This window comes from Triturus cristatus, chromosome 2_1 (assembly GCF_964204655.1).
Source record: "Triturus cristatus chromosome 2_1, aTriCri1.1, whole genome shotgun sequence".
Lineage (NCBI taxonomy): Eukaryota > Metazoa > Chordata > Amphibia > Caudata > Salamandridae > Triturus > Triturus cristatus.
The window spans coordinates 901,263,699-901,290,029 of NC_140581.1; the positions used below are offsets into that span (position 1 = coordinate 901,263,699).

The 26,331-nt window shown below is 41.9% G+C and overlaps 1 protein-coding gene and 1 long non-coding RNA gene across 11 annotated transcripts in view; one reads left to right on the top strand and one right to left on the bottom strand.

Annotated features, from left to right (window-relative positions):
• NTRK2 (neurotrophic receptor tyrosine kinase 2) overlaps window positions 1-26,331 on the bottom strand; it is a 539,717-nt gene that overhangs the window by 382,464 nt on the left and 130,922 nt on the right. For 8 of the 10 annotated variants that reach the window (XR_014970375.1, XM_085633114.1, XM_085633106.1 and 5 more), the window contains exons 7-9: window positions 14,003-14,071; window positions 5,578-5,714; window positions 3,753-3,885 (exon numbers count right to left, since the gene is read on the bottom strand). Coding sequence is in view for 9 of the 10 variants with exons in the window: in XM_085633114.1 (XP_085489240.1) it covers window positions 3,753-3,885; window positions 5,578-5,714; window positions 14,003-14,071 (339 nt within the window). In the remaining variant the exon portion in view is untranslated. The remainder of the gene's footprint in view (window positions 1-3,752; window positions 3,886-5,577; window positions 5,715-14,002; window positions 14,072-26,331) is intronic. The other 2 variants (XM_085633116.1, XM_085633115.1) reach the window with 1 other exon arrangement.
• LOC146866067 (uncharacterized) lies at window positions 1,051-25,367 on the top strand. The gene is made up of 3 exons (XR_014970376.1): window positions 1,051-1,092; window positions 24,957-25,095; window positions 25,214-25,367. It is a non-coding gene; the product is annotated as an uncharacterized LOC146866067 (long non-coding RNA).

Sequence of the window (26,331 nt, forward strand, 5' to 3'; positions counted from 1 at the left end):
TCACCGTGCTGCCTGCACTTGGTCTATCTCAGATCTTCCTGGCATCCTCCCTGTGGGGCTAGGACCAGATCTTGCTTTTAAGGTTTGCCTTTACCTTCGTGTTAGCGTTTTCAATTCTAAATCTATTCCTTGTTTAGCAAGTAGGCAACCTTGTACGCACAATTCTAGGCAGTGTGATTGGGTATTGGTGAGGAATGTAAGATTTGTGGAGTTTAGATGTAGGGCTAGTGACTTCTTCACTTCACGGCAATGTATGCTTTGACTTTCTTAAAGTACACTAGATGTTTTTTCTAAACATGATTTATTTTATGTTTTCATTACAGGGTTTTCTCACGGATACTGAAGATGCCAACCTGTGCAGCTATTCAGACACACCTTTTGTGAAGAGTCTAGCCAGCAGAAAAAGGTTGATCGTTTGTTATTTCATCTACACTATTGCAATGCAAACCGTAACAAAAGGTGAACTTTTTAAACACATCAAAGCCCTAAGCAGAATAAAAACAAATCAAATTGCCAACATCATAATTACATGTTTTTTCAACATGTTTCAATCCAATCAGCCATCATCAGTTCATCCATCTACCATTGCATCCACCCCATTTTCCCCTTCATTCATACACCCACCCATCTCACCATAAGTCCACTGACACTCATGCTTTCATTGATCCACCTATATATACACTTATGTGTTCATCAATCATGAAAGTCTGTATGCATCCTGTCAGTCACAGTATGAGTATATTTCTTTGAGATGTGTGGGCGAGCGTGCACCTAACCGTGTATGCCTTTGAGTTTGTCTTTCAGTGTGTCTCTTAGTTTGAAACTGAAGTGTGGTCTGCATGCCATGAGTTCCTACAACTATGCTGCTCTGTGTGAATCAATGTGTGTATATGTACTAGCCTGAGTATTCATATGTGCATGTATGTGTGTCTGTATTCTGTGTGCCTCTGTGTGTATGCGCTATGCAAAAAACAAACACATTGGCAATGTTAATGCATGTTGATGTCTGTCTGCCTCAGTTTTACTCACACTTTTTCCATTCTGCCATTCAGTTCCCCTCTCATCTTGTACAATGGCAGCATGCATTATCAGGTACGACTGTAAGTGACTTGAATATGTTATGGATTTCAAATTCACCAACTATGTTTGATTTGTGGTTCTAGAATCAAAAATTATTCATTTCTGCTTATTTATTTTGTAAATCATTAGGTTTGTTCCTACTTTTAATTAGTGATTTCCTGAATAGTGGCTTCTGTCATAAATAGCTAATTCCATAATTTGTGTTGTATTGATAAACCCACTCGCACATTCACTCACTCATTCACTCGTTCAACCCACTTACTCATTCACTCTCTTCTGTATCACTTCTTTACTCACTCACTAACTTTCTCATTTAATCATTTACCTGTTAACCTACTCACTACTACACTGACTGAATTACTTTCTTGCCTCCTCACTCTCTGACTAATTCACTAATTCAAATGAAATTGCTGTGCAGCAAATTCCCTAACACACTATCTGCGAGTTAGCACATGCATTAAGGCTGCATGTCTTTATTTCTAGTACTTTTACTTGCCCATATATTCACTTTTAGTTATACCTCAATTTTCCTTTAGTTTTCCCACATAACAATAAAACCGAAATTACTTTTTGCCAACTACTCTTTACTTTGCCCTACTTCCTTCCGTACTGTACCTTTGACCCTAAACTTGAACCATAATGGTAACCTTTTCACTAATCATATTGGTAATCTAATGGAATTACAATATTCATTACTACTAGCACTTACGCTAACCCTAAATGGAGTTAAATTCCTTTTTTTTAATTGATTATAATAATAGGTTACTTCTTTTTAACACTAGCCTGAAACCCATCTCTAACTAAAATTAAAGGAAATGTAAATTGTTTTGTATCACTATAAAGTAATGATAGCTTCACCTCTATTGTAATTAACAGTCTGATTTATATATTGGTGGTAAGGATACTCTGACGCAACGGTGCCTAAGTATCCTTACCACCAAAATAATGGTCCGCCCGGCGAATTTAGATGCAGGTGGACCATCGTTTGAGACTACTTCGTCTTTGCCGTGGCCTAACTTCTCCAACGGCCTGACGGAAAACCGTGGTGGTAGGGATAGTAAAACATGAAAGATATCCCTTCTCGCCATAGGAGATGACTCCCAAGGCGATGGGGCATTTATTTTTTATTTTTGTCGGGTGGGCACTCCATCAGGAAAACGGAGTAATCTCCATCCAACAAAATTTAAATCGGGCCCTAGATGTTAAAAGGTAATAAATGTGTTCTTATCCTAATGCTAACCTTAAATCCTGTAATAAATAAAATAAATTAATTGAGTTGAAACGCAATTAAGTTACGTTTTGTAGTCAATTAATTATTTTCATTTTAAAGAACAATCATTGGAAACCCCTAAAGATCTGACTGTAATAACACATGTTAACAAAGGCATTAACAAATGCTTTTTACATGTCTATATCATATTAGAGCATGCCCTATTGGCTTAGACAATGCTATGGAAAAAGCGGTAAACAAACATTGCTTTTGTACAGAATGCATATAGCAGATGAAGAATTTAATTTGACAAACAGTGTAATGATTGAGTGTACTTTCCAGGTGTAAACTAATCATGGATTTCAAAGAAGCACTTCCTGGAAGGTCGTATAATACACTAAACAGCAGTATCACCATCACTGCAGGAGTCGTGCTCTAAAAAGGTAATAAAAACAACAACACTACAACAAAATCATAACAACAGCATTACAATAATAACAGTGGTACAACAACACTAAAACTACAACACTGAAACAAATAACTAACAATTCTAAAGCAATCGTCATAAAACACAAAGAATACCAATATTAAAACACTAAACAACTCTAAAAGAATAGCAAACATAATAATAATTGTGAAATAATGATAACAATCATGGTACTAAAAATGATATGAAAAATAAAAATAACAAGAAGAATAAATGAAAAGAGTTCACAGTATCCTCCAATTAAATGCTTTCTAGAAAGAAGTAATTTCATCTGGAAAGCCTTACAGAATCTGCTCTCACAGTCCCAAGAGAGTCAGCCTCTTTTCTTTGTGAAAAGAGTTTTTTTCATGAACTAAGTTGAAAAATACGAGTATCCTATAAGATACTTCAGGTACCAGCTTCCGAAGCCTCATAAGGAACCAAGAAATGTTACTAGTTAGCCAAGGCTACTAAATAAAACAAAAGCAGTTAAGCCAAAATATATCTGTACGCTGGCATAGGCCAGGGAAACATACGGGACATGGACAGAGAGTACCTATATGTGGTTTAGGAAGACACCAAGCCAGGGATGGGGAGAAACAGACTGTGGGATAAAGTAAACCATCCAACAAATCAGACTCTGTTCTGCAGGAAACACCATATCCACTCAAAACTGCACCCTTGACAGAGCCTAAAGCACCACAAGGCCTTAGTAGTTTTCACTATACAAACTAACATAAAACAGCTTCATTAGATGGCCCAGCCACCTAGTTTCAATGAAGAAGCAAACTACAAGTACAATCTAAGCCACTTAAACTAAGTATCTTGCTTACTTGCGTGATGAGGAAACACTATAGGAAGCGTTATTATGAAGACCAAAACATTGGTAAAGGTTCACAAATTATATTTCTTTTAAATAGGAACCTTACTTTGGTAGTCATAGTAGATAGCACCATCTTGGTGATTGTTAAATTGATTTTTCAGATGTTTACTTACAGTGCACCACCAGCTCCACCGAGCTATGGTCCTCGCCGACGATGTTTTCTGCCACACATGAAATCCTCTTTGAATTATCCTGAGATGAGATGTTCTTCAGTTGCAAAGAGGCGGGGCGCTTATTTGTATCTACCTGCAGAGTGCAAAAGGGAGGCATACATTTGAATGGTCCCCAATGCAAACAAATCAGTCTAAATCTCAATATATTTCAGGTGTTTATCCCACCACCCTCATTGCCACATTTGAACAAGTGCTTTGGTGGTGCAATGATTCAGCATGCACAGAAACAATCATTCACTCATACACCGCATTGCTTAGTGTAGCTGAGGAAACAGCCTATGCAGAGATATTCTTCTCAGATGTCAGGTTACAGCAGGTGAAAACCCTTAGCCTCACACTTTGCCAACAGTAAATACAACGACAGTCATTCCTATTCCCTTTTGATACCATCTTGTTCTCTGAACCTTTTCTGTTTTGGACCACACATTTTCAAAGATTTACATGCAAAATGTCTGCTCTTCCTGTGCTGAAGTCTTCTTTCAGGTCTCAAGAGAGCCTGATTACATGGTGAGGACCAGGCTGTTGACAGGTTTCCCTCTAACAATGCATAACACCTAGGGTAAGCTAAGTATGAATCCCAATCCTGCATTGCCTATTTGAAAAAATCATGATCATGTCTTTGCCAAAGGGAGGAGTGTTGCTTATTTACCATGTTGTGTTTTGCATCAGGGATGGGTACTCCACTCGAATATACCACTGCACCGTAGGACCCATAGCTGACAATTGTCCTTAATGGGCCACCCATTAATGTTAACCTGATGCACCTGTGTCACATGCCTTCCTGCCTCGAAAACTGTGCATATTCACATGCGAGTGGCATTGAGTATCCTGGATGGAGCAATGACTTCTGTGTAACCTTGACTAGCAATCCACTATTACTAGTTATAATTCGCAAAGCAATTTCTGGTCACTTAACACAACATATACATTTTGTTAGATTTCAGGCCTTGGTGTTGTCATATTTAACTGTTTATAAGCTGGCATACTGTACCATCTCCAAATTACCACCAGATGTAAATCTGTTTTCTGCCTCGCACAGAGGGCATAACACTTTAGCTCTTGACTACTTTGAAATTGATGGCACTGGGTATTATGTGGCAACCAGCCATGGCCGCTGTAGGTAAGAGCGGTGGGGCCAGCTGGGGGGGAGATTTCGAGGGACAACAACAAAAGAAAATTAAATAAATGATTAATTTTCCCTCTTGGTCGTCTCTTGAACGCCCCCTCCCCCCCCCCCCCCCCCCCAAGTCGGCTCCACCGCCCCAACGCTCTTAACTGCATACCACCTCATCTTCAAATTCTGGTCTCATGGAGACCTTCCATTACTTCAAGAGCCTATATATGAATGAATATGAATCTCCTTTCTAATGACTGTTCATCTACTAGTCTTTATCTAGATTCTGATGTATGGCATCCCATAGGAAAACATTCAGTGACAGAATGTTTACTGCACTTCTGCTTTCTGAACAAAAATGGCAGGGCTGGTGCAAAGCCAAGTAGAGTTTCTCACAGATTCTAAACTTCTGCTAACCAGAAACTGTACGGCAACTACCAACCTGGGTGGCAACAGAGGTCCCAGATGATGAGGTGCATGTACATGAAATATGATCAGGGAAAAGTATTGCCTGACTTGAGGCAAACAAGGTAAAATAATTTTAGCAATTGCTGTGGCTGCTTACAAGCAGTAAATGTGCTAATTGCAATCGTTTATCATTAGAGAAAGAATGCCAAATTATTTAAATCATATCATCCGAAAGAAACTTACCACAGTTTTGGAAACCAGATGAGAAATTGACCAGGACACATTTGGAAGGGGAAACCCAGATGTGTCACAGAATATGGAGGCATCGCTGTATTCCATTACTGTGAGGTTGTTGGTGCTCAGGTTTGTCGTGAGTGGGCCTGTGGGAGAAAACAGTGCAATGGTCAATGCCTGACAATATGCGGGGAATGCTGGGCATATTTAGATGCAGAACTGAGATTTGCAGATGCATAAAGAGCTGAAAACCTGGCTCCATCCTTCATGCATGGGAAAGACGGCTAGGGAGTGCAGCATTGTAGACAAGTAGATAATTTCCCAAAAGTATAGCAAAAAATAATATCGTAATTTAATCCATTACTAGCGCAGTTAAACAGAAAGTCTTAGGAGTATAGTGTGGTGTTGCATTCGTTGCCCTCAAAAGGGTGGTGTTCATTCCTCAGCACTGAAAAGAAAGGGTTTGGGGTATGCAGAATATAAGCACACATGCATTTCAGATTCCATTCGGCCTACCTCCAGCCCTGAGACTGACCAAGGTAATACTGACTAGTAAAAAAAAAAAAATCAGACAGGCCTTAAGTGAGGACTAGAGACTAGTTGTTACAACCCGAACAGCGCCGTTTTAAGACTTCTTCATACATGTCGATTACAGATAGCCAAAGGTAGCATCTGCAACCCATGGGTCTGCTCCTGCTGCTCCTGGTCCTGGCGGCCAAGAAGCGAGCAGCATGAACAGGGAGTAAGAGAGCATTAAAGACTCTGCTTGTTTTCTGCAGCTGTTTCTTTGCATGTCTTAAGCCCCTCCGTCAACAGTAAATTCTGAAGAATGCAACAAGGGGTCACCATTTTAAGCAAATGGGGTCTTCTAGTGAGTTCAAGGTCTCACATCTGCTACCCCATGTGTTTTGGTACAAAATAAATCTCCTCAACTTTCCACCCCATCTCATAACTGATCAAATTTTAAATCCTATCTTATAGTAAACTGATAGAATATCTGCTATAGCACACTCCATGGTGAACTGGGTGTCAATAGCCTGACAGTGGTCAGTCCTAACAATGAGCGTGGCTGCATCGGTCTTTTCACACAAGTGCGCATGCTTTCAAACCTATGTATTTGTTATGCTACTTCCGGCTGTTTTGCATCTGAAATGGCCGAGAGAGGAAGGCTAGTAGGCCGATTGGCCACACACCTACAACTCCTTTCCACTACCCCGCAGAGTGCTAACTGTGCCTCTAAGAAATGGTGGTAATAATAAGCACCCTCGCAACAATGTTTTCTTTCTCCCAACATCTAGAACTAGTTAGTCATGAGCACGTGTGCTGGATTTCTTTCACGCGAGCCCGGCACCGAGTCGGAAGCCATATTTTGAATCAAAACACTCTTCCATATTCCGCCCTCTCTGTCATTCTCCATCTCTGGCTATGAGTAAGAGTCTTATTCATCGTAATTCCTAATGCAATAATATGCTAGCCAATTCAATAATGTAAGAAACAATCCGCACTTGAAATATTGCTCCCAGTTTAATTAGCTCAATAAAAATGAATTGAGAGGCATTAATAGCAAATGCAGGACAAATCATTTCCCAGGCTCTGCTCAGTTGCCTAATATGATTTGGAAGCAGAGGATAAATGCGCGCGGCGGGCTTCTAGAGTTCTAAGCGCTGCAGTAATGCGATCCTGATTATCGCTAGCATAGATTTTGCTTGTCGCCTTCGTGTGCTAAAAGCCTGCAAGCCAGCTCTCATACAGAGGGGGCAGCACCTTTCTGCCATGGCCGGCACAGCCTTCTCGGTTAACAGGCCCCAGCACCTCAAAATCCCAGCCACACGTTCGGCCAAAATAATGTCCTTCGGGCGGTGTAGATCCGGCTACTCTATTTCTTCTATAAATGTTCCGTTTTCTGGGGTCACACCAAGTCTCAGGTTTAAGGCCCACTGGTAGCCTACCTGTAAGCGGAATCTGGGAATGATTCTACCAATGGCGTCCTTTGTCTCTAGATATGCATTGGTAATAGCATACATATCACGTAGATGCAAATAATCAAACAAGGGGCATGGTTTTCGATGCCAGTTCACTCTTATTGGGTGTTCTCAGAAAACATTAAAAACAAAAAATTCAAATACAATTGGAAAGTCTAATCAGGGTTTTGTCTAGCACACCTAGTCCTGTCAAACACATCATCTGCCAGAAAAGAGACATAAGTGGACAAGTCCAGAAGGACTGTCTTGCATTTTGAGTCTTGACTAAACCATTATAAATTCCCACGGAAGTGAAAAAATGTTTTTAAAAAAGACTGCTTTCTCCATACAATGATTCTAGTTGATAAAGATTTCAGGTGTGATTAATCAGTGTACTTTTGAAATGCAAAATAGCCCCTCCAGCATTAATGCAAGCAATTCACAAGCCAAGGAATGATTCACCAAATAGCTAGTACCATGAGGTGGAACAGAAACACTGGCAGAGCCAATGCTATCTCTATGTATTTTTTGAAGAATTGTTTACAATAGGTCAGGCAGTCATCTGCAATTCCAAGGCAGATCTAAAAAGGAGAGCCTAATCATAGGCTTTTCTAACACACCTTTAGCCACCAGCAAGTCGGTAATCGTCCATCATACCAACTGCTATAGCATCATTACGGATAAATGAGGAATAAGGAAAAATTAAATGAATGCACTTAAAAGTTGATTTCTTTTTACCAACTTTGAACTAACAATATTTAAGACTATGGCATACATATTTTTAAAGGGGACATGCAGGCTTCGCAAGCTCAAAGCAGCTGCAGACAAGCAAAACACCTCTTGGACCTCTTCCAGATGTAAATAATTGTCAATTGAGCACCGGAGAATGCGAGATGCCAAGTTATGAAAGTCATAGGACTGGGCTAACTTGGAAAGTTGGAAGAAAGAGCAGGGTTATCACTAGAAAATTCAAGATATATATACACATGGGGCCATATGAGTCTGTTTTGTTGAAGCAGCCTGGAGTGCAACTGACAGGACCTTGTTGGTGCAGTTCCAGGATGCACTATAGAAACTGGTGGTGATGGGGAAGTTGATAAGAGCTCATGAGGTCCTAATGCAAAAAAAGGGAATAGAAGTAGAAGACTGACATTTACAGGTCTGTAACATGGGCTTGTAATTTAATGTAATGCATGCAAAATATATGGAAGACCAATTGGCTAATTAACTAGAGTCAAGATAACATATTTTTATCAAAGAGATGTTATGCCAGAAAATGTGAGCAAACCTTTTGACTGTACGACTATGAAATTGAGCCAGGAACAGGAAATGAAAGCGATCTGTTTCTTGGCAGCAACGTCTCTATTGATGCTCACCAAAAGCGGTTCAATAGCAAATAAGGAAGATTTGGTGTAGCTGCGCGCGTGAATACACTGATTTAGGAAACTTGGAAGTAAAAGGAGACAATCCACCTTCGTGAATGGAGCTCCTTTTGAGATGTAAATGAGGATGGAATGCCATATGGTTAATGGGTCAGTCTGCAGAAACCTTGAAGTGTAGCACATGATGGTGATTGCGGGTCATCAGTGATTACGGGTCATCAGTTATGAGAGGAAGCTTGATGTTACCATATATTAGAACAATGGAATGTTTAGAGGTAATGAAGTGCCTCAGGGATCAAATGGCTAGCATACACCTTCTACTCCAACATTCCAATGCTTGTCTTTCTGTTTATCCCGGTTAATTTTAAAACATTGATCTAATAGCATTATAGCCATTTTGCCTCAGGCTATAACAGTTGTTAAAAGCCCTCTCTCTTGTAATAGTCACTCTCATGCCTCTGACCACAACTCAGAGGGAGAGTCTTTAACAACCATTGCAGCCCCCAACATTGGGCTAAAATGCCATACAATAAGCCCAAGTGCCACTGGACAAGTCAATGCAGAGAGCTAGAGGTCGTGGGCTGCATAGGGAGAAGTAAGCAAGTTAGAAGAGCACTGGGTTACCAACCATGGTCTTGCGTGTGGACCACCGAATTGAATGGGAGCCTGATCAGTCAACACTAAATTATGACCATCATAGACGTGTTCATTAGTAGAAGACAGGTAATCATCTGTTCGGTGCTACTGATGGTAATTACGTTCAAGGCAAGAGAGCAAAGAATAGCGATGTCTCAGCTCTTTCCTACTTGTAAGACCCTTAATCACCATCAACATTACCGGAAGTGCAGACCTACAAGAGAGCTTTGCCTGGTCAATGTTTACAAGACAATTCTGCCCGGTGAATGTTTACACACATTTTTGGGGCCTTTTTTTAACTTTTACTCTAAAAACAGTACCACCCTCTTCGGTCCACTGGCAAAATGATAGCTATTTCTGCCCCTGTAGTTCATTTCCTAGGTGCCTACTGATTTGAGCAAGTACCTGTTCTATAATGTTTAATTTGGTATTGTTTTCAGAAAAAAGACCTTTGCTAGTCATATACGCCGGAGCTGTGACCTATAACGGGGTCAAAACTTTTAGCAATTCACAAAGTAAAGTAATAGAAGGATTAATTAAAGAAGAAATCACCAGAAAACATCTAAGAATTATGGAAACTCGGTTTTAGCCGTGGAAACTAGATCAGAGACGTAGGTGACTTGTTTATTCTTTTGGTCTTTTACTCATACACGATTTTCCTTTTGTTCTAACCATCATCCAAATAGCTGAGTTCATCAGGTGCACAGCATTGGTACTGTTCGTTGAACCGTAGCTAACACGAGGATGCATCTTACTAACACCATCGTCTAAAAATAAGACCAAAGAGATCATTGAAGGATTTGCGAAATAACTAATTACAATATTTATGTGGAGAAACGCTTGGTGTCACTATTAATAATGAAGATGGAACCTACAAAATGTGTGGAGTGGAATTATTACAAAAGTCATAGTTAATGGCAACTGCCAAAGCTGCATTCCAATACATCATTTTTTCATCCACTGTACAACCACAGACAAGAAGCAACCATATGTAAATCAGCCCCTGGCCTTTTCCAATAGGAACCCCTGAGGTCAAATTATCAGGCTACGCTCTTTTTGATTCGGAACACAAGCAAGCTCAGACGGGTTTTACCCTTGATATGGCTCATCAGCGAGGTGAAGTTTGGATCCCATGTCAGATCGAGTTGGCCAGTTTTTATTTACTCAAGAACACACACACGCTTATCACAAGCATATGAATCATAAAATCTATCTCAATAATTCAGAATGATTTGAATGGATATCTTGTCTGAATTCACACATTTTATTAACTGTCTAATGTCAAGTAACTCAGGCTCTTCTGTTTTACTCACTCACAGTCAAGGAACTCAACCACAAGAAAAGGAAAACAATTAACCCATGATCACACAGCCAGTTCCATGGCTGAGCAGCATCCTAATCTCACAACTTCTGAATCTGTACCAGTGACTTTATCAGCACTTTCTGTCTGTCTCATGCAGAAAGTGTTCTCACTGCTTGTGCTCCCAGGACTTGTCACTTGTGGACCTCCAGCCGTAAAATGGATGAAATACCCAATGATATGTTGTGTTATTTGCATTTGTATTGAGCACAGTCAGCCACTGGAATGGCACAGTGGTATGGGAGGACTTTACAAACCAACCACTCCGAGCACCTCATCTCTGACTGGAGTCTGTGAATCGGTATGTTCCTTTAAGGGAATGTTGTGAGTGACCACTTCCATTCACCTAAAAGATGCAACAATCACCAACTGCACTTTGGAGAAGTCATCTATAAGGAAGCTGCAACACAAGTCACTAATATTTGCACTATTACACTAACACAACACTCAAACAAGTCTGCTTAATGCTCCATCAGCTTAGACTCGAGCGGTATGAGAAAGAGTCATATATGTCAACTTCACTAGTCGAGGTAAGAACTATTTTTTGCAGACACAAAAATTATGTCATTACACATTGCCAATGTTCAGCTATGACCTACTCTTGGCAACGTAGACTCAGACAAGAAAGTTGACATATTTCATCTATCCCTTTTTGCCTCAGCATTTCAACTTCATACTCTGTAATTCTCGCTTTACCTTAAGTAAATATTCATTGTCTCTCTCTTTGCATTTTTCAAAATCAACCTCTACTCGAACCTGTTTTGGGTGGTCTGCCAGGAGAGTTCAGCTTCAGTGAGAAAGAGGTCCTGGTGTTATGTGTGTGCCTTTCTCATCCATCACCCCTTAACAGAGACCTTAGTCGTGCACATCTCAGAAAAAAGTAAAGTAGACTTTGGTTTGCTTCCTTCAAACATTATCTGGAAGACTTAAGGACATGAGGTGTCAAAAGCACTGTTCATATATTGACTACCAAACCAATCATCTCAGAAAGAAATTAAACTGGTTTAGACAACTTTTATGGGTTATTGCAGAAGGCAAAATAGACAATTAAATATGAAATCAAACTTAAACAATGTTTCAATGGGTTAGGTTATAATATTGGTTTAAATATCCCTTTCGGAACTAGTCCTATGAAAGTTACAAATCATTATTAGTATGTATTGGAGAAGAGGTTTATCCACTATATTGACATTTTTATATCTACATGTGCCCTTACCTCCTCTAATAATCCCAAACTATGCCTGAGAGCAGACAAATGCCCATTCATCAAGTATTATATAGCACGGACACTGTACATCTTTTTATCAGTTTATGCTTTAATTCATCTTCAACATGTGATAATTTCTATATAGTGATGTTGTCATTCATTAGAATACGTTTGCTAATACTCATCCTCTTAATGTATCTCATCACATTTGATCAACAAACTCGGTTGGACTTATCTTCCATGCCCCTGGGATGTGACAGCAAGGGCAATAAATGCAGCGGCCTGTCGCTTGCATCTGGAAAGGCAGCAGGGCCAGGGAAGCACATGTGAAGCAATAGTGCTGCAGTAAAGGATTGGCAGATGAGGCAAGAGGTCTTGGAATTGGCTGGGAAAGTTGGAAAGAAATATCAAGAGCTAAGCCTCTGAGATTGCACATTGTTGCTGATGTAAGAGGATTATACCTGATAACACGAGTGAGTGAAGAACACGGTGTGGAGTCGCCAAATGAGAATCCTTGAAGATGAGTAATATAGGATGTAGTTTAGAAGTTGTTTTGAATGAGATTTTGACCCACAAAGAAGCTAGCCATATCTTGAAGAGGAGGAGAGGTATTTTAAATATAACACATTTGGCAGAAAACAAAACCTGTAATACAACAGGACAGAGTGGATATAAATTGGATGAAAATTGGAATAATCTTCAAAAAGATCAATCTGAAATTAAACACCAAGAGAAAGCACAAATAGATATTCAAGGGGGGGACTGTTGTGGTGCCCAGAAAGGTAAGAATTCACTTAAGCCTTCCTAAAGGAATAAGCCTCAAGAATGGGAAATTCCTCCTGTCCCTAGAAATTGGACAGATTTGCAGTCTAGAAAGCACAGATCAATTCAAAATTTGCTCTGGGAATAAAAAAGAGGTTCAGCAGCTTTCTCCTATCCATAGCTCCAGCGCCAGATCTACTTAGCATGGCTAAGGCAAGTCTTTCAAAATTGTATCCCTGGATAAATTAAATTTAAATTGAAACTATGGAATTTAAAGCAATAATAGCTACAACAGAGATAGAATGACCCCATGCTTTCTCCCCCTTCAGGAGTGAATGCTCAGATAAGTAATAAGGATGCACTAACAGCCAAAATAATGAATCTTTAGCTGCTGAGAATCCTGTTGAGGTGACCATGCCTAAAACTGAAGCACATATGTGCCCATAACTCCACAGAAAATCAGATGTAAAATTGTGAAAAGCAATAGTGCAAGCTGTTATTTACAACTGTCTGAAAAGAAGCATCTCATATCTACGAATTGGGTATTTGTAACATCATAGCTGTTTACCTAAATGATTTTTGCAGTCAATGCATTTATGCAATCAACAGAACATATGCAAACCACACAACTTCTATAGGTGAGATTAAGGAAAGATCATACAGCTTCATGGAAAGGAGTTGGCCTTGCTAAAAGCATTCTTAAAAGTGAAGCAGTGCAAAGTGATCAGAGCCATTAAGGGCAAGCAAGAGATGCAAAATGTGCAACCCCCAATATTCGTCTTACAGAAAGTGCAGGCTTGGGACCGAAGAGGAAATAAATCAAGCGGAAAGGGTAAACTAAGGAAAAAACATGCAAGTAATATCCAAAGGGATTGAAAGTATTGCAAAAAAAGGAAGAGATGCCTATGAACTTCTACTATGAGGGAGCTACAAGCAGAACATAAGAGTCATAATAAAATCCTGCCTCTATCGAACAGCGAATCATTTGCAACAAGATACAATGGGATAAAGACAACAGTGTAGTCTCCCACGATAGTCTATAAGATCAGCCAGATGCTGGGATTCATACATCTTAAGGTACTCTCATTGGCAGGTCTTATTGAACTCTAAGCTTTGTTATACCTACTTTGCGCCCTAGTGCTCTGGATGGCTATTGGGGTGAGCAGATAAGGTCTCAGTGGATATGCATTGGCACCTGCATAATAACAATTAGAAAAGTGAATTAGTGTACACATATGTTTTAGTCTTATATTATGTTTCTAATATAGCAGTCTTAATCATTTAACAATCTAGGAGCTTTAGCCAAATTCAACATCAAATGCCTAAGATCTACGAATATATAGCAAACTATATGAACATATCATGATCATGGACAGAAGATCATGTGTCCGTGAAAACATAGGAATCACATTATTCAGTACGTAAAGAGAATGTGATTTGCTGAAGGCGGCATAGGCTTTCTTAAATACAAACTCACTCACTCACTCACTCAAATAAAAGTTTATTTTTACTAAAATGATATATAACCATGAAAACACACACCTACATATATAAACACAAACAATATTCATAACAAATAATTAAAATAAAACCTAAACAATTCTTCAACAACAAACATTACATAGAAGAAATCTGACTCAAGTAGGCTGATCATTAACGGTGGATCACAGATTTGATTAAAAAACACCTGCAGCATAACAAATCAGAAGATTTAATAACATTTAGAAATTTAAAAAAAGATGTCTAGCTTTGTTAAAGTTCTCTTGTTGCACAAAGCCACAAGATATGTAACTCGTGTAGATTTATAAAACTCACAAAAAATATAGCGTATAATAATTTGTGCCGAACTGTTACGGCATTAGAATAACATAACAGGTTCAGCAAAAGCCCATTCTTTTTTAAAGGCCAGTGAATAATGCACGATACCTATCCTAAATCTTGTTAATTAAGTTTACGTGTATGTACTGGAGACTGAGACTAGATAGTTTTAAGCCCTAAATTGAGATAAGAATTAAAAAAGACCATACTGTTGATTTTTATTCTCAATAGACTCTCTCAATAAGTGCCTACCTTGTAATAAGGTACTTTTGACCCAAGTGCCATTAGACACCAGAATATTCTATGTTGACATATGGAGTTTAGTTCACCATGGATCACTGCACACATCCTTGAAATATTTTAACAAGAGAAACTAATGAGCAAACTCCAGATGCAGATATATTCTAAGGTCACATTGTGAATTAGTTGTGCCACCGATTTAGAAAGTACAGAAATCCATAGAGGAAATAGTGCCAATTTTTTATTTCATCTTCTAAATGATTAGGGCCAAATTCCTCGTGATACAGAAAATGTGGAGACCCTCTGCATAATCCCAAGAAATGCCTGCAGAATCTATTTTCTTCCATTTGTGAGTTGGTTATATCTCAGAACCCTCAGACTCCTGCTCCTCCGATGGCAACAGATAAACACTTACGTTTCTGTAGGATAATCATGTTTTCCTAATTGACTTGCACAATTAATTAATCTTCCCAAAGGTTGGGTAAACTGAAGTCTCCTACCCTGTAGCAACTGAGTTCATCTGCTAGTTTTATCAATACACAAGTGTAAGTATGATAAGAAATGGCTTTTTCCAGTCTTGACTTCCAATAGAAAAGCATTGGATTTAGTGGATTTAGTCCAATAGTTAAAATTTAAGTTTATGAATAGTTGGTATTTAATTTGAGGCAATTCATAAGTAGCACTAGCTATTTTTCAAGTTATTAATACCATTAGTTGCCCAAGATCTTAGAACTCCTTGCTTGCATGTCATAATACGAGCATTGACTTTCTGTCCACTTTGGAGGTGCTCTGTCTCCTATCCCTCAACAAAGCCTCTAACAGATTTGTATACCGGATAATAAGAGGGGATCCCAGGCACAATCCTGTAGTACACCTCAGACAATTTTGAAACTCTCAGTGCACTTTCTCTAGGTCTGATTCTAACTCTGGCTGTAGATGGCGACAAACACATCTCAAATAGTCACTTGAGGCTGGTCCCACTTAAGTTGACTCTACAATAAACAGATCTTAAATCTGTTGATGTAGTCCAATGTCTATGAATGCAAAATATAAGGACCAACGCATATTTACTGAGTCACAGATGTAAATTACTTTACTCACATACCCTTAGGTCTGTAGTAGATTATTTCTGAAGAAACTGAGTACCAAAGTTGCCTGTTTCCAATAGTTGCTGATGAATTGTCAGAATCACACCTTTTGTTAACAGATCACACATAGCCAATTGCGAACCATGTTGTACTTTGGTACTCTCTAAAATGACACTGCATTTGCAAGGTCATGTGAATTGGATGGAGTTTCCTTTACAAATGTCACACTAGCTTGTGCATATGACCCCTGGAAATCTTCATCATACATGTAAAAGTCTAGTTTGAAAAGCCTTATTGACAAAGCTTTTATAAAAACACTCACAAACTCTGCGTGTGCCCCTGAAGGATAATTTACAAAGCCAGTTCTGAATGTGAAGATGCTACGCGTTGAAGACACATTGTATATATATACATATATATATATATATATATCGAAAGAACTCCTGCGCCTGTATCCTGGAAAGCGCCTGTAGATCCACAGAGAAGGAGCACGGACCACAACTGGATGCAAAAGTTTGTTTATTTAAACTCGAGGTAAGTCAGCCATGACGCGTTTCGGCTCCGTGGAGCCTTGATCACATATATATATATATATACACACATACATACACATCTTCTTCGGTGTTCGTCCTCGTGAACACCCGATCCGGCGGCACAATCAAACAGACAGCAATCCACTGTTCGGGTCAGTTTTTTAGTTCATATTTTATTTGGCATAAACAAAAGGCAATCCATAGTCCTTCCATTCATTAAATAAGACCAAAGCATTTCGGCGATTTGCCTTCTACTGTATATATATTGGTTTGTGACAGCTAACTGGGAAGCCTGGTAGTAACTTTTAAGTGCCAGAAGGGCAATGCCACCATTGTACCAGCCCTTCGTGAGCTTAGTCAATGCGATGCGGGGGATCCCATTGTTCCAGAGAAGGACCCTGACTTCTAACTCCACGACTTGAAAAAAGTTTGGTGGGACAGGGAAGGGTGTATTTTGTAGGGCGTAGATTTCTATCTTTAAATCTATATCAAACTACCTGTCTATACCTGGGTGTATATATACATATATAATATATAGACAGGTATTTTGATACTCATGAAGCTCACGAAGGGATGGTGGCATTGCTCTTCTGGCACTTCAAAGTTACTACTGGGCTTCCCAGTTAGCTGTCACAAACCACTGGGTACACTGGCCAGTAACCGAACCCGCTTACAGAATGGATAGGAATAATATGATAGCAGGGTCTTATCAACGGGCATTATATGGAGGATTCAAAAATACCCCGATATATACGGTTACAATATGGCACTCGGTGATATCCACTTTGGGTTGGAAAAATAAGATTAACCTGGTCACCCCTCTTTTTGAGTCTGATCGTTTGGGGCTCCTGTCACCCAGTCCTGAATTTCATAAATGGGACCTCATTGGGCTTTCGACGTTCCAAGATATGTGGGCGGGAGGCACAGTTGTCCCGCTCAGTGACCTTCAACAAGACTATGACCTAAGTACAAGGGAAACTTTCGGATACCTCCAAGTGCGGAATGCGTTGTATAAAGCTGTGCCCAAGGGTACGCATCTCCAAGCTGCTTCGCCATTGGAGGACAGACTCTTCAATGATTATTTGAAAGAAAAAGTCATCTCCTTGACTTATAGAAAGATTTTAAATAATGCACCAGATGCCTTGGGGAAGACACGATCTAAGTGGGTGGAAGATGTGGGAGACTTAGACGATGAGGAGTGGCAGGAAGCACTGACCTCCCCTCGAGAAGTCGCAATTCGGTCCAGGTTCAAACTAATCCAGTTCAAGCTCCTCCATAGAGTTTACTATACTAGTGTAGCGCTGGCTAAGATGGGTATTTTAAGCTCCTCATTATGCCCCAGAGGTTGTGGCCAGGTTGGCACATATTTACATCAGTGGTGGGAATGCCCGATTATACAGTCGTAGTGGGAGAAAATAACCTTAAAAATGTGGGAAGTTTGCGGGAAAATTATGGAAGTCACCCCCCCCGACTCTGCCTTCTCAATATATAGGATGCAACTGATTTGACGGCTAAAGAGAGTATCTGGGTCTCCCTTGGAAAAGTGGTAGTGAAACGTAATATAGCCAGAACTTGGAAAGGAGACACGGTACCGAGGCTCCGGGACTGGAAGGCCGATATGGACTGGTGCCTGCAGACGGAAAGGGTGATTATATGAAGGGAGAGGATGCCCAAAAAAATGGACCAAGATTTTGGAGGAGTGGAATAAGACGACAGGAATGTTGTGTATACCATTCACTGATCCCCCTTTGCAGGAATGCTTAACTCCTTGAAAATCAGCTGTCACAATGTAGAGTTGACGGTATGTAGTAGAATGGTAATGTTGGAAGGCAGCGACAAATTGATGATGGTAAATGTACGAATGCACTGTATCACCTTATTGTCCGCTGTTATGTTTCTGTTTTTCTTATTTAATAAAAAATAATTTAAAAAAAATATAGATATAGAATTAGATATAGATATAATAATTCTCTGCATTTTAAGTGGAATCTAGAAGAAGATTAGTGGGCATCTCCAGGGGAAATCCAGTGTAAATGAGGTGACTAATTTTTCACAATTGTAACCATTTGGGACACCACAAATATTTGCAACCCCTTTTACACTCATATCTGCCCTTTCAAACTTACATCTAGATGTCCGGCTGCAGTAAATGTGAGACAGTGCACCAATGGTCTCCATTTATATACAAGGTACATGGGGCAAGATGTGGCAATTATGTTTGACGAAAAACAGTATGCAGATATGTGTATATTTTTACATGTTGTCTGATTTCCCTACCCTGCGCAATGTGGAGACTCCATGCACATAAGATTAGGAAAAACAGGCACACACAAAAAACTGAGAGGAACTGCATATATTTTTTCACCTTGCAGGGACATTACATGAATTCCTGAGAGTTCTCTGAATCAGGTAATTGTAAACCTACACAATTCATAAGTGTAAACCTGCGATTCTAGAAATGTACGGCTGCAAAAAGGGTCCCCGCTCTCCAATGACCTTATCCTCCAATGAGTTAAACAGGCCCTGGAGAAACCCAACATTTCCTCATGGGTTATTGTGGTGTTTGCTATTTGTAAAGTGTTGGGAGGATAAGATTCTAGTGGTGACTGTTGACTGTGGAGAGAAGAGCCAGCGAGGGGGATATTAAGCTCCTCTTCTTTACTGGAATAAACGGTTTGAATTCACCTCGCACTCAGGGCCGGACTGGCCGCTGCAGGCACCGGGCATTTCCCCGGTGGGCCGCCAGAGTGGGGGGCCGGTTTTGGCCCCCTGGGGGGCCGTTTTTGTTACCGGGGGGTGGCAATATCGGCCTCCTGTAACAAATCGTCCGAAACCAGCCCGAGCAAACAGCTCGGCTGCGCTCCCAAACGCCTCACGGCTGGGGCCTACTGAGCAGGTTGCCAGGGCTGATTTCGGTTCCCAGTCCGGCCCTGCCCGCGCTGTGTGTCCTTATCACAGTTGTGTCCTGTATTTGTGCATGTGGTCTTCCCTGAGGCGCCAATGCACATACGGACTAGAATAGGGTACAGTCACGCCAGGCTTGAAGCTATTTATTTTGCCATGTCTTAATTAATTTCTTTCTGGCTGCAACTCTCACATTAACATGGTCATAATTATGTACTTTATCCAACACTTTTCGGGTCATTTAAGTGTTCTTTATCATGTTCTGTACTGGCCAAAAGACATAATTTCTGTTTTGGAAATGTTTATTAATTATTCATCATCTGGACTTGAACCCACCAGATGCTGCAACACCCTTGGTGTGATTACAAGAATAACAAACTAACAGCGGCAATGGGGATTGATAGCTTCCATCTTATCACACATCCTGATAAACTTATTCTGACGTCATCCACGAATACAATAAATTCTGTCTGCGCCTTGACACACCCGTGCCTTAGTGCAGCACTGTATGAAAGATGCATTGACGATCCTGCTTACCGCACCCTCAGTGCATAATTTGAGCTGTTGTAGGTGGGGCCCACAAACACTTATTTTTGGGGACTGACACTTATTTTTCCTCATGAGACTTTGACACAGAGCAGGAGGGAGAAAAACACAGAAGGAGGAAATGAGTAGGAAGAAATGGATGGAAAAACACTGACAAAGAAAGAAAGCAGGGATAAAAATGAACGAAAGAGTGAGCTCAAGGGATACGAAATATCTGGTGGTGAATTAAAGAGACATGAGGTGGAATCAAGACAAGGCAGCCCTGGTATGTGACACCGCGACTTCAAAAGCTCTGGCCGCGGGACTCTGACAAAAACTTTGGGCCCTGACATTACTAATTAAGCACTGCACACCAGAACAAGATTTGAATGTAAGTTGGAGTGCGTTTCGTTTTGTGAGCACAGGACCAAGACCAATAGTACTCAGGACATATCAGAAGTAATAAAGCCAACCGTGCCCAGATGCGAAGCCATGTCCTGAATTGTGATCCATACTATGCCCCGCCACCCATACTGTAGTTCTAATATGAAAACATTGGACTGATTCACAAAACTTTTCAATGATGCTAGATGAACTTGCCAAGAATTTTTTTTTTTCAAATTCAGACAATGCGACAGATTCACAAAGTAAGAATAAGTTTGCACGATATGTTTGTATATTGCACATGTGCACTACCTGCCTTGGCACATTAGGGTCAGAGAAAAGCAGAGCATAAAAACCCTATTGATATATACAAAATGGCAGCACTTGATTCCGGTCCAGGGAAGACATGGCTTGGCAGTTCGGGCTGGACTGTTCCCATGAGGCACAGGGTCAAGACTGATTTGCATATGGCCATGTCTAAACTGGGGTGGTGTAGTGGGCAAAAGAACGATGGATTTAACCCAGATCTCTTGACTGGGGGAGAATGTCTGCATTGTCAGCATTCCGTCCATCATTTGTTTGTTGTAACGCTTTTCGCCCTAAGTGGGATGGGTATTCCCAGACGTGGGACCCATGCTCACTACGCCACTGGAGTTAAGCTATCCTGGCTGATGATGGCTGATAGCCAGAAACCGGTCCTAGGATGCTTGATTCCGGTCCAGGGAAGACATGGCTTGGCAGTTCGGGCTGGACTGTTCCCATGAGGCACAGGGTCAAGACTGATTTGCATATGGCCATGTCTAAACTGGGGTGGTGTAGTGGGCAAATGAACGATGGATTTAACCCAGATCTCTTGACTGGGGGAGAATGTCTGCATTGTCAGCATTCCGTCCATCATTTGTTTGTTGTAACGCTTTTCGCCCTAAGTGGGATGGGTATTCCCAGACGTGGGACCCATGCTCACTACGCCACTGGAGTTAAGCTATCCTGGCTGATGATGGCTGATAGCCAGAAACCGGTCCTGGGATGCTTGATTCCGGTCCAGGGAAGACATGGCTTGGCAGTTCGGGCTGGACTGTTCCCATGAGGCACAGGGTCAAGACTGATTTGCATATGGCCATGTCTAAACTGGGGTGTTGTAGTGGGCAAAAGAACGATGGATTTAACCCAGATCTCTTGACTGGGGGAGAATGTCTGCATTGTCAGCATTCCGTCCATCATTTGTTTGTTGTAACGCTTTTCGCCCTAAGTGGGATGGGTATTCCCAGACGTGGGACCCATGCTCACTACGCCACTGGAGTTAAGCTATCCTGGCTGATGATGGCTGATAGCCAGAAACCGGTCCTAGGATGCTTGATTCCGGTCCAGGGAAGACATGGCTTGGCAGTTCGGGCTGGACTGTTCCCATGAGGCACAGGGTCAAGACTGATTTGCATATGGCCATGTCTAAACTGGGGTGGTGTAGTGGGCAAAAGAACGATGGATTTAACCCAGATCTCTTGACTGGGGGAGAATGTCTGCATTGTCAGCATTCCGTCCATCATTTGTTTGTTGTAACGCTTTTCGCCCTAAGTGGGATGGGTATTCCCAGACGTGGGACCCATGCTCACTACGCCACTGGAGTTAAGCTATCCTGGCTGATGATGGCTGATAGCCAGAAACCGGTCCTAGGATGCTTGATTCCGGTCCAGGGAAGACATGGCTTGGCAGTTCGGGCTGGACTGTTCCCATGATGCACAGGGTCAAGCCTGATTTGCATATGGCCATGTCTAAACTGGGGTGCTGTAGTGGGCAAAAGAACGATGGATTTAACCCTGATCTCTTGACTGGGGGAGAATGTCTGCATTGTCAGCATTCCGTCCATCATTTGTTTGTTGTAACGCTTTTCGCCCTAAGTGGGATGGGTATTCCCAGACGTGGGACCCATGCTCACTACGCCACTGGAGTTAAGCTATCCTGGCTGATGATGGCTGATAGCCAGAAACCGGTCCTAGGATGCTTGATTCCGGTCCAGGGAAGACATGGCTTGGCAGTTCGGGCTGGACTGTTCCCATGAGGCACAGGGTCAAGACTGATTTGCATATGGCCATGTCTAAACTGGGGTGTTGTAGTGGGCAAAAGAACGATGGATTTAACCCAGATCTCTTGACTGGGGGAGAATGTCTGCATTGTCAGCATTCCGTCCATCATTTGTTTGTTGTAACGCTTTTCGCCCTAAGTGGGATGGGTATTCCCAGACGTGGGACCCATGCTCACTACGCCACTGGAGTTAAGCTATCCTGGCTGATGATGGCTGATAGCCAGAAACCGGTCCTAGGATGCTTGATTCCGGTCCAGGGAAGACATGGCTTGGCAGTTCGGGCTGGACTGTTCCCATGAGGCACAGGGTCAAGACTGATTTGCATATGGCCATGTCTAAACTGGGGTGGTGTAGTGGGCAAAAGAACGATGGATTTAACCCAGATCTCTTGACTGGGGGAGAATGTCTGCATTGTCAGCATTCCGTCCATCATTTGTTTGTTGTAACGCTTTTCGCCCTAAGTGGGATGGGTATTCCCAGACGTGGGACCCATGCTCACTACGCCACTGGAGTTAAGCTATCCTGGCTGATGATGGCTGATAGCCAGAAACCGGTCCTAGGATGCTTGATTCCGGTCCAGGGAAGACATGGCTTGGCAGTTCGGGCTGGACTGTTCCCATGAGGCACAGGGTCAAGACTGATTTGCATATGGCCATGTCTAAACTGGGGTGGTGTAGTGGGCAAAAGAACGATGGATTTAACCCAGATCTCTTGACTGGGGGAGAATGTCTGCATTGTCAGCATTCCGTCCATCATTTGTTTGTTCTAATATGAAAACATTGGACTGATTCACAAAACTTTTCAATGATGCTAGATGAACTTGCCAAGAATTATTTTTTTTCAAATTCAGACAATGCGACAGATTCACAAAGTAAGAATAAGTTTGCACGATATGTTTGTATATTGCACATGTGCACTACCTGCCTTGGCACATTAGGGTCAGAGAAAAGCAGAGCATAAAAACCCTATTGATATATACAAAATGGCAGCACTCCAATGAGATTCAAGGAATAGCAAAGAAGTTTAGAAAACCCCACACTAAAAAAAAAACAGGCCCACATGTAATTTGGATATTTACGAAAATGATCAATATAGGTGTTTGCCTTGTCACAAAATACTACTTTTCCAAGCAGGCACAAACATGGTATTTCACAGAGGTAATGGTGTTCTGCGTGCAGAAGGCTTTCTTTTTTTTTTGCCAAAACAGGGGCGCGTTTAAATAAACTATGCACTTTCCTAGGTGTAGGATACCTTTGATCGCCTTTGAATATCACCTATTAGTAGCGGACGGTTGAACCACCTGCACTTTAACAATTTGCAGACAAATCTATGTTCATTCTGTGCAACATGTAATTTACACACCATGTTCAATGACACGTTTATGAATTGTCGCAATCGGGAATATGTATAAACTGTGCATGGTCCACCTTGAGCATTGTACCTCACCTCTGAGGCTCGGACTTCTTATCTTCAATGTATACATGCAGAAGGCCTGTCGGAAATCCTTAGACTGCAAATGTCTACGAAGATGCTTCTACTACACCTCTCTTAGGGCCTCTTTATGATGGTGGTGGGACTTACGTCCGACCGCCATCATATCGGAGTCAGGATTGCCCGACATGCTGTCAGCGGTCCCACCAATGGTATTACAATGGTCCACCTTCAAGGCAGTCGCAAAGTGTATCATTTGCATTACGGTGTGTGCTGCAAGCTCCAGCACACGCCGCAATGCAAAAGATACACTTTTAGCATATCCCTGCACTGGTAAACAACGTTTACCCTGAAACTTTTTCAACGCAGGGAATCACAACGCGGTCGTTACAACGACCGCGTTGTGATTCCGCATACAATTACTCCGCAAGTCAGAACAATGACTTGCGGAGGGGGGGGGGGGAGGTGTTGGATTTAAAATCAAACACCTTCCCTAGTGTCCGCACAGACTGGAGTTGGAATAGTAAATTATACTATTCCAACATCCAGCGCCCCCCCCTCCGCAAGTCGTTGTTCCGACTTGCGGAGTAATGGTATGCGGAATCACAACGCGGTACCTGCCACATGGTGCAGGGATATGTAGGGGGGCACCATTGGTGCACCCAAAACAGAGGGCCAGGTGGAAGGGGGGCCTGCCACTGTCCCCCAATGTCCCTTACCACCAGCCTTTTCATGGCAGATAAACCGCCATGAAACGGCGGTCGGGAAGGGACATCATAATTTTTACGGCGGTGCCTGGCAGGTACTGCCATCATTGTAGGGATTCAAGTTCCCTCCGACGGTCCCGTGGGATCAGTGGCGGTCGGTCTCTACGACCGCCACCCGTCCTCCCGCCATCCTAATGTGGCGGCGGGAAACATGGTTATGACGGCAGTGGGTCGTAATCAGGCCTTAGTTCTGAAACGTACTGTTTAGGTTGCTACACTGTAGAAGATAATAATTTCCTGAACGTGACCAACATCCCTGTTGTACTAACACTGCGTAATGCAATCCTCCTGGTTTATATTCCGTTGTCAGGCTGAAAGAAATGTGAAATCCTCGCGCCGTGATGGGAGCTGTGTAAAGTCATTCAGCAGAGGCCTCTGGCATGCAGCACTGTTGCCGCGAGCATGGTATTCCACGGGGTTCGAATGAAACGAAGTGTGTGAAGAAAACGGTAAATAACCTGTATTTCCTCCACTTTGAACTCCAAAGGGTCAAACACATGCAGCGAGTATATTTAAAGGCACAGTTTCTCCTTTTTCACCTACACCAGGCCTGTGTGTTTTCTGTAGGTGCTGCTGTAAGAAACGTGAGCTCCGGGCATGGCCTAGACTACGTCACAGGTCACGCGCTTCGCGTCAACCATCACCTTCTCAGTCTCCGGTCTAGATGCAAACAGACTGCCCTGCGCCTCTGCTTGAACACCGCGCATCCGGTGATGTGCTCTCAATGTCAAAGGTCATCATCATCATCATCAAATGAGTAGCTTCACTGGAATCAAGAGGGAAATGTCGCCTATGACCACGTGGGTGATGAATGTGAGCACTCAATATTATAACAAGATTATCTCAAATGCATGTTTTTTCTGAAAAAAAATATATATTATAAAAACAAATATATCATACAGGTTTCACACCAGGTTTTGTTCCTTGCTTGCTTCTGTGCGTGATTACATGTTTATGAACCCATGTACATGACAGAAACTAACAGGTATGCATGTTCTGCGTGGACTGCCATGCTATCCACAGCTCACCGCCCCCTCCGACTCCCGCGCCCTCCTTCCCCGTCACCCTACATGCAGGAACATGGCCTAAAAGCATAAGAGCGTCCCCAAACGATGCTTCGTTTTTGTTATTTTGTTTTCTTAAAGGTTGTCATAGCGTTAATGTCTTCCACGGCAGGCGTTTCCTGTTTTTAAGCATCCTCACGGGATAAGGACATTCAAGCCTTCCAAACAACCCAAAAATAAAAAAAACACAATTGTTAGGCTGTGTTAATGTACATCTCCTAGCATCTACTGTGACAGTTATTTGTTCAGTGTGCAAAGACTATTGTGTAACAGATGGTGCGCTTATAACGTTTCGATACTTTTCCCTGCGTGAAACTCAACGACTGCGTGAGCACATTAAGCCAACGCCCGCTGTCCATAGAGTTATTTCTGTATTGTGTATTTTTTTCTTACTATGTTGTAATATCATTTCAATGACCTCGCACACGCAGTACAATCAAGTTTGCTAACTGCGCCCCCATGTGGCTGGACACCAAACTGCGCGTTGTTACGCCTTCAGACTGCCCACCGCTTCTCCGCGGGACCCGTTTTCCCCATTCACGCGCATTCTCTACGCCGTTATGGTGGCTGCTTGGAAGCCGGCTGCACAGCGTGGGACCTCAAACGGACAAGACGAACTGC